Source organism: Choloepus didactylus, chromosome 8, assembly GCF_015220235.1.
Source record: "Choloepus didactylus isolate mChoDid1 chromosome 8, mChoDid1.pri, whole genome shotgun sequence".
NCBI classification, from domain to species: domain Eukaryota; kingdom Metazoa; phylum Chordata; class Mammalia; order Pilosa; family Megalonychidae; genus Choloepus; species Choloepus didactylus.
The window spans coordinates 143,329,870-143,343,961 of record NC_051314.1 but is presented as its reverse complement, the minus strand read 5'-3'; the positions used below and the strand labels follow the sequence as shown (position 1 = coordinate 143,343,961).

General features: G+C 38.0%; 1 protein-coding gene across 4 annotated transcripts in view; it reads right to left on the bottom strand.

Annotated features, from left to right (window-relative positions):
• The window catches only part of PRPF18 (pre-mRNA processing factor 18), a 113,329-nt gene extending 109,576 nt beyond the window's left edge, over window positions 1–3,753 (bottom strand). For 3 of the 4 annotated variants that reach the window (XM_037845145.1, XM_037845144.1, XM_037845146.1), the window contains exon 1: window positions 3,620–3,753. In XM_037845145.1, the coding sequence (XP_037701073.1) occupies window positions 3,620–3,685 (66 nt within the window). In that variant the 5' untranslated portion in view covers window positions 3,686–3,753. The remainder of the gene's footprint in view (window positions 1–3,619) is intronic. The other variant, XM_037845147.1, reaches the window with a different exon arrangement.
• Between the last annotated feature and the right edge of the window lie 10,339 nt (window positions 3,754–14,092).

Here is a 14,092-nt window from a genome sequence, read left to right as displayed (position 1 = left end):
TAACTCCTCAGTGAGTTCCTCAGGCAGTTCTGGAGCTCATCAATGAGGCTCTATCAGTGAAGGTTCACCAGGGCTTCAAAGCACTGGTATTCCAACAATGCAGAAACAGTGTTTCTTAGGCATACTTACACCAGGCAGAACATTTTAGGGCAGAGGATAGAAGGATATTTTAGTAGCTTCCCCTGTTTGACACAGGGGAACTTGTAAGCTAGGTATTTACTATTTCAACCATCAAAGATGAACGATAAAAAGCTGGGATACACAGCTGAAATGCCCAAGAGGAGGCAGCACTTCTGGAACAGCAATACGACAGAGGCACGTGTTTTTCGTAGGGTAATAAAAACAATTTATGGATCCCTGACCAGCATTTTTTTTTTTAAATGAAACAGAATGGGCTAAAACAGGAAAACTAACTGATAGACTCACACGTAATTAAGGTTAAGGATTGTTTCATGAAACTTTAAACATATAAATCAAATCAAAAGACAAAAATATAGTTCTTATTGTGGATGGACAGTGAAAAAAGTTTGAAAGTTAGTGATGGACACTATGAAGCAAAAAAGAAAAAAGCTATAAAAGCAACTGGTTCTATATAAAATTACATCACTGTAAAGCAAAGGATTGTCTTCTCACGCATACAACATGAAAAGATGTCTCATTATACACTGTTCTCTTATATTAGGGCTGGGAAACTTGAAATCTATCCTGGCTGGCCACAGGACTATGAAAAAAGCATGTAACCCTCTAAGCCTTAATTTCATCATCCATGAAAACACAGTAACGCTTGCCCTATGCACCAATCAAAGTTGTGAAACTCAAATGCGACAGCACAATTCAGTGCTCTGAAAAAACATAAAGCACATACATTAATCTAATTTTAAAATGCTTTAATCTTAGACTAGCCCTATCAAAAGTAGTTCTATGTTCATAAGGTAAATATGAACAAGACTCTAATCTGTAGTGGTTAACAGCACAGGCTTTGAGGTGGGACAGACTGGGGCTCAAATCTGAGCTCTATCTCTTGCCAGTTGTGTGATCCTGTAAAAGTCAAGTGACTTCTCTGAGCCTCACTTTCCCCATGGGAAGAGTACCATTACAAGACTGTTGTACAAACTGAGATATTAGATATGAAGCATTTAGTACAATGAATAGAAACTATGAATGTCAGCATTTTAATCTCTATTGGCTGTATACCTTCTGTTGGTCTGAACTGCTCTATAATTGGAGAAATCAATCTTATTTTCTACCCCAGATTATCCGAGTAATTAAATTAACTGCCAGATAAAACAATGAAAGATACCCCAGGAAAAATTTATATATACTTACAAATTTTTTAAATCATGAAGAATCAAAGCCATTTCCAAAAACTGATCATTTTTTATGATTGCTCCATTTCCACGCAAAATGTGCATGCTGTAGACCCTGAAGAGTGAGCTGAGTACTTCATGATCCAATATTCCCTCTAAAGGACTTAGATTTCAACACCCTTGCCCTTCTCCCCCCCAAACCCAGGTATTTTTTTTAAAAAAAGTTCTATTCACACACCATACAACCCATCCTAAGTGTACAATAAATGGTCTTGGTATATTCACATAGCTATGCATTCACCACCACAATCAATATTAGAACATCCTCATTTCTTCCAAAAATATAATCCATACTCCTTATATCCCCCTATTACTGACATTTAACTTTGCCATCATGCCTTTGTTATAGCTAACAAAAGAATATTATTGTTAACTACAGACCTTAGTTTGCATTTATTGTATTTTTCCCCATACACCACCCTATTTTAACACCTTGTAGTAGTGACATTCGTTTGTTCTAGTTCATACAATCCTGCCTTTCTTTACTTCAACTATTCATTCCAAAACCTAGGTCTGTCTTTTAAAATGTTCCCAAATCACTCACCAAAAGAAAAAGGTCCCTGAGGAAGAGATGGAAATACCAAGTTACAAATCAGGACATGCTTCTTCCCCCTTGCATGCTAAGTAACATTATTTGTAATCAGCTCCACTTTTCTAATTGTTCTAAAGTTTCAATGATTATGAAATCTGCCACCTACAGAAATAACAATTCCAACTGACTTACAGTCTGCATACACACACTACAGGCAGACATCCACTTGAGAGGTTCTAAAGTGTGGCCACAGACTCCTGGGAGTCCTCGAGACCCCCTGAGAAGTCAAAACTATTTTCAATATTACAACAACATTTGTTTTGTTCACTGAGGGGAAAAGCAACGGTAAGTCTGCTTAGCAACAATCAAGGCAGTGCCAAAAAAACTGTACCATTAGCCACTGCATTCTTTGCTGCAAAGCATTCACAATAAGGAGGGGAAAGCCAGCTTCACCTAGCAATCTCCTTGATGAAGTAGTACAATTATAAATTTTATCAAATCTCGATCCTTAACTACACATCTCTTAATATCCTGGGTAACGAAAAGGGAAGTATGCAAAAGCACTTCCCTTTATACAAAGCATGATTGCCTGGAGGAAAGCACTTGTGTGACTGGATTCCAAATGAAACCAGCTGCTTTTTACATGTAACACTATTCTTACTTGAAAGAATATCTGACAAACTCTGGTTTATGAGACTTGAGTAATCCAACAAACAGTTGCCAAAAAAGTACGCCTGTTGCTTTAGAGAAACAACTAACACTGTTTGTTGCCTATGAAAAAATTCCAGTTCTCAAGTGAAAATTAAAAGTGTGGAAAACTTGAATCTACCACCATGAGCTTGAGGATTTCCAGGGACTGAAAGACCTTTCTCATGAGGTTAGTGGTGACATTAAACAATGTAATTTTTTTAATATATCACATAACAAAATGTGCCAACATTTGGAAGATCTGCATAACTCAAAGAAACCAATATCTTCCAAATGACCGATGAGTTAATATACATTTTTCTTAACTTCTCAGTTTCAATTTCTATATGCTAAATATCAACAGACAAAACACATAAACAAAAGCTCTTTGGGATCCTCAGTAATTTTCAAGAATGTAAAGAGATCCTGAAACCAGATGCTTTGAAAACCGATGATCTAAGTTATTATGTTATTGTTATGAACGAAATAGAGATCAATTTTTTTTTTAGCATCTCTCCAAAACAATCTGAGACTTCCCATTGAGTGACGAGCTGACCAATAGACTTTGGATATGTGTGTACGAGGAAAGGAAGTGGAACCAGGGACTAAAAAAAAGACTAGGTTTTACTACTAGGAAGGAATCAGACTTTTTTAAGAGTAGTTATGAGATCACCCTTTCTCTATATTCCAGCTGGGCACAACCCCTTGGAAAAACCACAGATATGAGCGACCAGAAATTGGGGCACATCCGAAGAATAGGGACAGATGGGCATGGGGTCGCGCGACTGGAGGAAAGGGACTATTCGGGGGAAACTGCCCAAACCTCGAGTTTTCCCGGAATTTCCACACTTCCAACATACGGCTCCCGAGTGAGGAGTCGGGTTGGAGCGAGGGCCGCTCCGGAGAAACGGTGGGGCTCGCTGAGCCGCCCCGGGCCGAACCCTTTGAGGACCATCACCCCCACCTCCAACACCGACCTCCTCCCCCCGACGCTCCCTCCCTCCCCCGGCCAGCCCCACAGCCCCATCCTCACCGCCAGCAGGTTCCTGTCCTCCACCAGCTGCCGCTTCCGGAGGATCTCCGACTTGAGAACGTCCATCTCGCCGCTCCCCTCCCGGTTCCTCCGACCGAGCTCTGCCCGACACCCCACTTCCCACAGTCTCAACACCCGAGGACAACAACTAACAGAACCGCTTCCGGCGGAAGCCAGGATGAGCGAGAGCGGTAGCCAGAGCCCTCCGGGGACTCCTGGTGCCGTCGGAGCCGCTGCGTGTTCGCGCCCCCTGGCGGCGCCCTCCGGAAGCGCCTGTGGGTTCCGCAGGAAGATGTTCAAAGGATTGAAAACTCAGTATTTTGTGTCCTTTCCAGGTCGATATGATGCTTTAAAAAAATTATTGTGGTAACATATATCTATAACATAAAAGTTACCATTTAACCATTTTAAGAGTACAATTCAGTGTTATGAATTGCATTCACAATATTGTACTACCCATCACCTCCAATATTGTACTCCCCATCACCACCAAAACTTTGTCATCGTCCCAAACAGAAACTTTGTACTCATTAAAGAGTAACCCTATTCCTCCCACCACCAGCCCCTGGTAAACTCTAACCTACTTCTTTCTCTATAAATTTGCCTATTCAAGATATTTCATTTAACTGGAATCATACAATATTTGTCCTTTTGTTTTTGGCTTATTTCACTTGACATGCTGTACTTTTTCATGATACGTTACAGACCTACTTGACTTAGGTCAGATTCAAAAGCCTCCTTGTAGAACACCTCGATTATGTTAATTAAGGCAAGATCCTTACTTACTATACCAGAAATTCATAGCAGGGTTCCTGAAGTTACGTGCTTGTCAAAATTAATTATGTATTAAAGAGCGAGTAAAACTTGAATAATAAAATTAGCTCCTAGGTAGATTAAAAGGAAGTGTTCTTTGCTAACCTGCTAACATTACCTGAAAAGTTAAACAAGCACATAAGTTTAAGCCATTTCGGAAGTAAATTTGTTTCTACTCCCTCAGTTTTAAATGCTTGCATATCTTAGTGACGATTGGATATTTAACTTAAGCTAAATCTTTGTTCATGTGCTCAGCAATCAAGATTTTCAATGACATGATTGGAGAAGATGTGCTCAGAAATTATTTTTTTTTCAAAGTCCAACCCTAGAAGAAAAATTAAAGGGGAAATAATCTGCCAATGATTAAAAAAAATGTAAGACCCTAAAAAGTGTTTGCAATACATTTATTTTTGGTTCTAAGCCATTGAAGCTTTTTAAAAATTCTCATTAAATCATAATTGAACAAAATTGGACCGTTAGTTTTTCTCATTCAAAATGAGAAAAAAATAGCATTCACTTCAGTCAACTGATAATTAGTTAAGATGATTTGTCAAAATTAAAGATGAGAATTGTTCATTTCAGCTTAGGAAGGTTTATAGTATGTGTCTGTGTGCGTGTGTGCAATATTTCTTCTCAAAGATACCTGACTTTTGCCAGAAATAAATAAACATAGAAGTTAATTCACTGTCTGACCTAAGATGCTTTGCTAATTTTTAGGGCCTTCAAAAGCTTAAAATATTTTATTTAAAAAAAAAAAGGTCCTTGAATTAAAAATGGTACCAGTCTTGCTTGGATAGCCCTTTGCTGGATTACTTATAATTCAATAAGCACATAATAATTTATTTGCATTTTCCTGATTTAGACATTAGAGATTAGGACACAAAAATCTTAAGGCTTGACGGATGAGAATAACTGTCATGAACGTTTATAGAGAAGACAAAGGGCAGCTGGCCAGGTAAGACAGAGTCAGGGAAACTAGAGAGGTAGCTAGCATAAACAGGTGCCTTTTAAATTCAGACTTTCATTCATTGATTTTTTTTTTTAACTTATAACAACACACATGTATGTTGTGGTTCTGTAGGTTATGAGTCTGACACTAGTCTCGCTGGGCTAAAATCATGAAGTCGGCAGGAATGCTTGCTTTTCTGGATTGTTTGGGAGAATCTGTTCATTATTTTTTCCAGCCCCTTGAGGCTGCCCACATTTCACGACTCAAGGCCTCCATCTTCAAAGGCTGCAGCAATGTATGTCTCGGACCATTCTTCTGTGGTCACATCTCCTTCTCTGACCACAGTCGGCAAAGATTCTCCGATTATAAACACCCATGTGATTCGATTTTGTGCCCCCCACCCCACCCCAGGATAATCCAACGATCATCCCCGCAGCTCAGGGCCTTTAACCTTAATCACATCTGCAAAGTCCCTTTTTAAATTTTTTTAAAAATAATTTTAAACTTACAGGACAGTTGCAAAAATAATACAAAATCTATACAGAGAACTCCAACAAATCACCTCCCTCAGATACCCAGATCCACCAACTTTTAAGGTTTTGTCACATTTGCCCAATCATTCTTTCTGTCTACTCATCTATCTATCTACCTAGCTAGCTAGCTATCTTTCTATTCATCTATCCATCCATTCTATCTATCTGTCTATCTATCTATATATTCATCTATCTATCCATCCATCCAATCTATCCTTCCATTCATCTATTCATCTATCTATCCATCCATCCATCTATTCTATCTATCTAGCTAGCTATTTTCTAAACATTTAAGAGTAAGTTGCATACATCATGCTCCTTGAACATTTAATACTTCCACACATATTTCCTACAAGCAAGGATATTCACTGATGTAACCATCTTAAGGATAGTTATCAAGTTCAAGAACTTAAACATTGATATAAAGCCTACACTCCCTACTCTAATTTTTACATAGATCCCAGTTATGCCTTTTTGGGAATTTTCTCCTCCATTATTAGACCCAGTCCAGGATCATGTATTGCCTCTGGTTATCACTGTCTCTTTAATATCTCTCTCCCTCTTTTCAGTTGTGGAAACCTATAAGCAACAAGAACTTTCCCATCTCAGCCACTCCCAACATAGAATTCAGTGGGATTAATCACACTCATAGTGTTGTGCTATCATCACCACTGTTGGTTACTAGAACTTTCCCATCACCCAAAACAGAAGCCCTACATCAGTTCTTCATTAGCTCCCCTTTCTCCTCCTCCCATACCCTGGTAACCTGTATTCTACTTCCTGTCGTTAGTAATTTGCATATTCTAGCTATTGCATATAAGTGGAATCATATAATATTTGTTCCTTTGTGTCTGACATTTCATCCAACATGATATCTTCAAAATTCATTCACATAGGAACATATATTGGAACTTCATTGCTTATTAAGGCTGAATAATATTCTTGTGTGTGTGTGTGTGTGTGTGTGTGTGTGTGTGTGTGTGTTTATTCATCTGCTGGTGGATGTTTGCATTGCTTCCATCTTTGGCTATTGTGAATATGGCTGCTATGAACACTGGTGTACAAATATCCACTTGAGTCCCTGCTTTCGATGTTTTTGCAGTATGCACATAGAAATGGAATTGTTGAATTATATGGCAATTCTATGTTTAACTTTCTGAAAAAACACCAAACTGTTTTCCATAGTGGCTGCATCATTTTACATTCTCATCAACAATGTACTAAGGTCCCCATTTGCCTGCATCCATGTTTCTTTCAATTTTTTTTTTAATAATAGGCATCCTAGTGGGTATGAGGTGGTATCTTATTGTGGTTTTGAATTGCACTCCCTGATGACTGATGACATTGAGCATCTTTTCATGTGCTTATTGGCCATTTGTATATCTTCTTTGAAAATATGTCTATTCAAGCCCTTTGCCCATTTTTGTAACGAACCTTTTAAAATCCCTTATCATTTCTTTTTGTGCATATTTTTCCAATATTTTCTTTGTGGTTACCATGGGGGTTAAATTTAATTTCTTAAATCTATAACAATCTCACTTGGTTTGATACCACCTTAACATCAATAGCATACATACACTATGTTGCTATACTTACTTATTTATACATTAGAATTCAAAAACAATTCATTTACCATTACTTTTTATGCATTTACATTTTAGATACTTTTGGAAGTAAAAAGTGGTGTTACAAACCAAAAATACAATAGTACTGGCATTTATATTTACCTATGTCATTACCTTTACTGGAGATCTTTCTTTCCTCATATGGCTTTGAGATCAAATTGTATGTTGTCTAGTGTCCCTTCCCTTCAATCTCCAGAACTCTCTTTAGCATGTTTAGTAGGGCTGGTCTAGTGTTGACAAGCTCCCTAGGGTTTTTACTTATCTGGAAATGTCTTAATCTCTCCCTCATTTCTGAAAGGCAACTTTGCCATATGTAGAATTCATAGCCGGCAATTTTTTGTTTTCAGCATTTTAAATACATCATCCCACTGCCCTCTTGCCTCCTCGATTTCCTGTGAGAAATCGGCACTTAGTCTTATTGAGGCTCCCTTGTACATAACACGTTGCTTCTTTCTTGAAGCTTTCAAAATTCTCTCTTTAACTTTGGCAATCAACAGTTTGATTATCAATTGCCATGTACAATGTGTGGGTCTCAGTGTGGGTCTATTATAATGCTGGAGTTCAGTAAACTTCTTAGATGTGTATATTCATGTCTTTTGTTAAGTTTGGGAAGTTTTCAGCCATTATTTCTTCAAATATTCTTTCTACTTCTTTCTTTCTTCTCCTCCAGGGACTCCAACAATACATATATTGGTACACTTGATTCTAGCCAACAGATCTTCAAGATCTGTTCACATTCCTTTATTCTTTTTCTTTCTCCTCCTCATATTGAATAATTTCAACTTTCTTACCTTCAAGTTCATTGGTCAATTCTTTCCTCCACCAACTCCAATCTGTTGTTGAAATCTTCTAGAAGTTTTTTTTTTATTTCTGTGACCTTCAGCTCCGTTTGGTTTCTTTTTATGATTTCTCTCCCTTACTGACATTCTATCCCTTTTTGACATTCTCTTTGTGTTCATCTATTGTTTTCCTGATTTCCTGATTTCCTTTAGTCCTTTGTCCATGTTTTCCTTTAGCTCTTTGTGCTTTTTTTTCCTCATTGATGGTTTCTAATTCTTTATCCTGTTCCTTTGCATGAGCCATCATTTCCTGAATCTTTGTGTGTTTTGTAATCTTTTGTTTCAGCTTGGATATTTTGATATTTTACCCTGTTATATCTGAAATTTAGACACCGATGTGTCTATTCTTTAAGCTTGTATCCAGCTAGTATTATGGCAGAGATTTCTGTGAATCCAGAAGCTAAAAAGAAAGGGGGGGTGTTCAAAAATAAACCCACCTGTGTGCATGAGGGTGACTCTGCTCCCTCCAGCACTGACCAGGGACTCACACTGGGATCATGGGCTGGCACCACACCAAGCCAGTGAGGGGACAGGGGAGTGGCCAGCCAGGGCAGCCCAAGATCCTACCATTTTTAAGTTGCCTTTTTCTTGATTCAGCACTTCTACTGTTACTGCAACCCTCTAACTCTTTTCTGGAGCTTTGAGGAAGATCATTTTTCCAGCTTTTGTTTGTTGCTTAAAGTTTCTGTTGGAGAATGGAGCCCTATATTTCCTCACTCTGTCATCTCAATGACCAGAAACTCAACTGTCATTTACTTTGATGTTTATCAAAATGTGTGCATTAAATCCTTCATTCTATAGTACTGGGTTCAAAGACCGATAAAGTTGAGAGATTGAGCAAGCAAATGGATAAGTGAGTTTCTCGATATAGAAGGGACAAAAGATGACCAGGAGAGTTTAGAAACTCTCAGAACGAGTCAATCTTGACTCTAATAGAGAATACAGTCATTTTAAAATATGCATCCCATTTAATCAAAATAGTTATTTAAAAACTGAAATACTGGAAACAACCCAGTGCCCTAAATGAGAGAATAGCTTAATAAGTTATAGTTCATGTGTACAACCAAATAATATGGAACCATTAAAAGCCATGTTTCAAAAATATTCAGTGATATGGGAATGTTCATGATATAATGTTTAGTGGAAAAGTAGAATAATAAAACTACAAATATAAAATATAGTCTCTGTTTTGTAAGCAAAGCATATACATATATAGAAAAATGACTGGAAGGAAACATACCGAAATATCAAGCTGTTATCTGAGAATTAGAGTCACTGGTGATTCTTATTTTCTTCTTTCAATTACAATTTGGTAAAAGTGCCATAATTTGGAAAAAAAATCCAGATATCCATAATTTAGGGGATACTGTTTTATTTAATTATTATTGCAATTTTTTATATTTGTCTAGCATATTTACATTAGAAATTACATGACTCATTTTAAATAATGCCAGTAAAAGAAAGCAAAGGATCAGACAGAGAAATATTTTTAAAATTTCAACATTATTCAGTCCATTATTTAAGTGTCTCCTATGAGCTCCGTATTACACTAGATTCTGTGGCCTAAACCAAATACACATACACATGGTTTCTACCTTGAGGAAATGACTAGTTAGTTGGGGAATCAAGTATTATATCCTAAAAAGTCTAATTATATTAGACATAAAGGATTTAGTAGTATATACGGTCTATAATAAAATATCCCCAGAAATTAAAGATCAATCATCTTCTAAAAGAAGAAATAGTAAAAATCAATATATAATTGAGGAGATTGTTCCTCTGTAAGGGTAACTCACCCTAGGAGATGATTTGTCGTTTCTGGAGGGAAATAACAAATTTAATCAGGATGAGGAGGATTTGTTTTGTTGTTGTCCTGATGGATAGAACGTGACTTTTAAAAGCTGTATAATGACTTTTAAAAGCCGTATAGTCTAACACAGGGTCCCTCAACTTTAACATGCCCCAGAATGATTTGGGGGTGCTTGTTCAACACAGACTGCCCGCTGGTCCCCAGCCCGGGAATTTCTCATTCCATAGGGCAGGTTCCTTCCGAGCCTGAGAATTTGCATGTCCAACAGGCTCTCAAGTGAGGTGGCTGCCGGTGCCCCAGGGATCCCGCCGCCAGGACGGGGCTGCGATCTAACACACTATTTTGAATTCTCTTTGCGGGGAGACACGAGTAAGTCAGAACAGCAGTCTGCTTGGGCCCGGAGGAACAGAAGCCGAGGAGGAGGTGTCGGGGGTCCCCAGGCGAGTCTTAGGGTGCCCGCCCACTCACAACGGGGCCTCCTCTGGAATTTCCTAACGGAGCGGGGTGGGAGCCCTTTGGATTCAGCCACATATATATGACTGCTTTTTATGATTAGCAGCCATAAAAACGTGATTCAATCTGGTCCAATCAGAGTCCCTTCCCTAGAAAATTGAAATTGGATTCAAGTCCATCTTTCCAAGATGCAGGAAATGTAAAATGTGGATTTGGGAGTGGTGAGCAGCCATTCCCAGCAGCACCCTGGAGCCAGACTGGTCCATACCTGCTGGCAAAAGCCGGAGGTTAAATTTTCAAGAATTTCATAAGCCAGTTGTTCTACATAGTCAAAATTTAAAATTGAATAAGTTAGTCTGTAACTAAACAAATGATAGTATAGACAAAAGTAATAATGTAGAGAACCCATCCCTTATGCACTACCCTGCTGCATCCTCCTATTACTTATATTCTCGAAGTTGTCTGTGACTCGCATCTTTAGGGTGGAGATACTGTATGATGGTGTGCTGCCACACAGCTCTTACCAACTCCATGTTTGGTGACATCACACTGGTAGCTTGAAATCAGCCATCAGAGAAGTATTTACACCACAGAAATCGGCAAGCAATGCAAATCTGAGCTTGGTTTATTGTTTTGTTGATTGTCTAGAGCAAAACGTGATGGAGAAAATGTTGATAATATAGATCAGGGATTGTTCAACTTCAGACCAGATCATTCTTTTTTGGGGTGGGGGGTTGGGGGGTTGCTCTCTGACCTCCACCCACCAGATTCCAGGGCTGCCTCAGGGCACGGGGGCATCAGTGGGCACAGCCCCAGGCTGCAGGGACCCGCCTCAGCCAAGTCTGCCAACTTGCAAGAATTAAGAAAGGTGATAGTTGAGAATCGATCTTGGATCCTGGGGGACATACAAATATGAATCTATCCTGTGAAACCCAAACTGAGAGACTGGCTGACAATCCCCAATGACACCTTTTTTTCTGGAACGCTCAGTGATAAAATAAGGGATACAGCCTATATACCCCAATCAATCCCCTTTTCTCCTTCTTTGCCATCTCTTGCCCACTGTGACTCCCCTGCTATTATTCTGTTAGTGAAACATTTGAAATGAGTGAAATAAAGAGTGATTTTAGGAGGAAAAATAGTGGGGGAAAATCAAGATTAGAAATAAGGAAGAAATAACCAGAATACAATAAGTATTTTAGGAAATATGAGGAAGCTAACTGAAACTTTATGGAAATACATTTGAAAACCTAGAAAAAATGAATGATTTCTTAGCAAAAATATGTTAACAAAATTGACCCAAGAAAAAGTAGAAAATCTAAAAAATCGGTTACAACACAGAGAAGGAAAAGGCATTTATAGAGTCACTGTTTAAAAGGGTACCATATTCTGTGAACAATCGAATGTACGATCTGTTTTGTATGACTGCGTGGTATGTGAATATATCTCAATAAAATGAATATTTTAAAAAAAAGGTACCACATTTAGATGTTTTCACTATCAAGATCTGTGTAATCCTTGAAGAACAGATAATACTAACATTATTTCAGACAACTGCTATCAAACTTTCTGGTCTCAGAACCCCTTTCCATTCTTAAAAGTTCCTCAGTCAATTAAAAAAATTATAAGAGGATATTATGAACAACTGTATGGCAACAAACTGGATAATGTAGAAGAAATGGACAATTTCCTGGAAACATATGAACAACCTAGACTGACCAGAGAGGAAATAGAAGACCTCAACCAACCCATCACAAGCAAAGAGACCCAATCAGTCATCAAAAATCTTCCCACAAATAAATGCCCAGGGCCAGATGGCTTCACAGGGGAATTCTACCAAACTTTCCAGAAAGAACTGACACCAATCTTACTCAAACTCTTTCAAAACATTGAAGAAAATGGAACACTACCTAACTCATTTGATGAAGCTAACATCAGTCTAATACCCAAACCAGGCAAAGATGCTACAAAAAAGGAAAACTACCAGCCAATCTCCCTAATGAATATAGATGCAAAAATCCTCAACAAAATACTTGCAAATCGAATCCAAAGACACATTAAAAAAATCATACACCATAACCAAGTGGGTTCATTCCAGGCATGCAAGGATGGTTCAACATAAGAAAATCAATCAATGTATTACAACACATTAACAAGTCAAAAGGGAAAAATCAATTGATCATCTCAATAGATGCTGAAAAAGCATTTGACAAAATCCAACATCCCTTTTTGATAAAAACACTTCAAAAGGTAGGAATTGAAGGAAACTTCCTCAACATGATAAAGAGCATATATGAAAAACCCACAGCCAGCATAGTACTCAATGGTGAGAGACTGAAAGCCTTCCCTCTAAGATCAGGAACAAGACAAGGATGCCCGCTGTCACCACTGTTATTCAACATTGTGCTGGAAGTGCTAGCCAGGGCAATCCGGCAAGACAAAGAAATAAAAGGCATCCAAATTGGAAAAGAAGAAGTAAAACTCTCATTGTTTGCAGATGATATGATCTTACATCTAGAAAACCCTGAGAAATCGACAATACAGCTACTAGAGCTAATAAACAAATTTAGCAAAGTAGCGGGATACAAGATTAATGCACATAAGTCAGTAATGTTTCTATATGCTAGAAATGAACAAACTGAAGAGACACTCAAGAAAAAGATACCATTTTCAATAGCAACTAAAAAAATCAAGTACCTAGGAATCAGCTTAACCAAAGATGTAAAAGACCTATACAAAGAAAACTACATAACTCTACTAAAAGAAATAGAAGGGGACCTTAAAAGATGGAAAAATATTCCATGTTCATGGATAGGAAGGCTAAATGTCATTAAGATGTCAATTCTACCCAAACTCATCTACAGATTCAATGCAATCCCAATCAAAATTCCAACAACCTACTTTGCAGACTTGGAAAAGCTAGTTATCAAATTTCTTTGGAAAGGGAAGATGCCTCGAATTGCTAAAGACACTCTAAAAAAGAAAAATGAAGTGGGAGGACTTACACTCCCTCACTTTGAAGCTTATTATAAAGCCACAGTTGCCAAAACAGCATGGTACTGGCACAAAGATAGACATATAGATCAATGGAATCGAATTGAGAATTCGGAGATAGACCCTCAGATCTATGGCTGACTGATCTTTGATAAGGCCCCCAAAGTCACTGAACTGAGTCATAATGGTCTTTTCAACAAATGGGGCTGGGAGAGTTGGATATCCATATCCAAAAGAATGAAAGAGGACCCCTATCTCACCCCCTACACAAAAATTAACTCAAAATGGATGAAAGATCTCAATACAAAAGAAAGTACCATAAAACTCCTAGAAGATAATGTAGAAAAACATCTTCAATACCTTGTATTAGGCGGCCACTTCCTAGACTTTACACCCAAAGCACAAGCAACAAAAGAAAAAATAGATAAATGGGAACTCCTCAAGCTTAGAAGTTTCT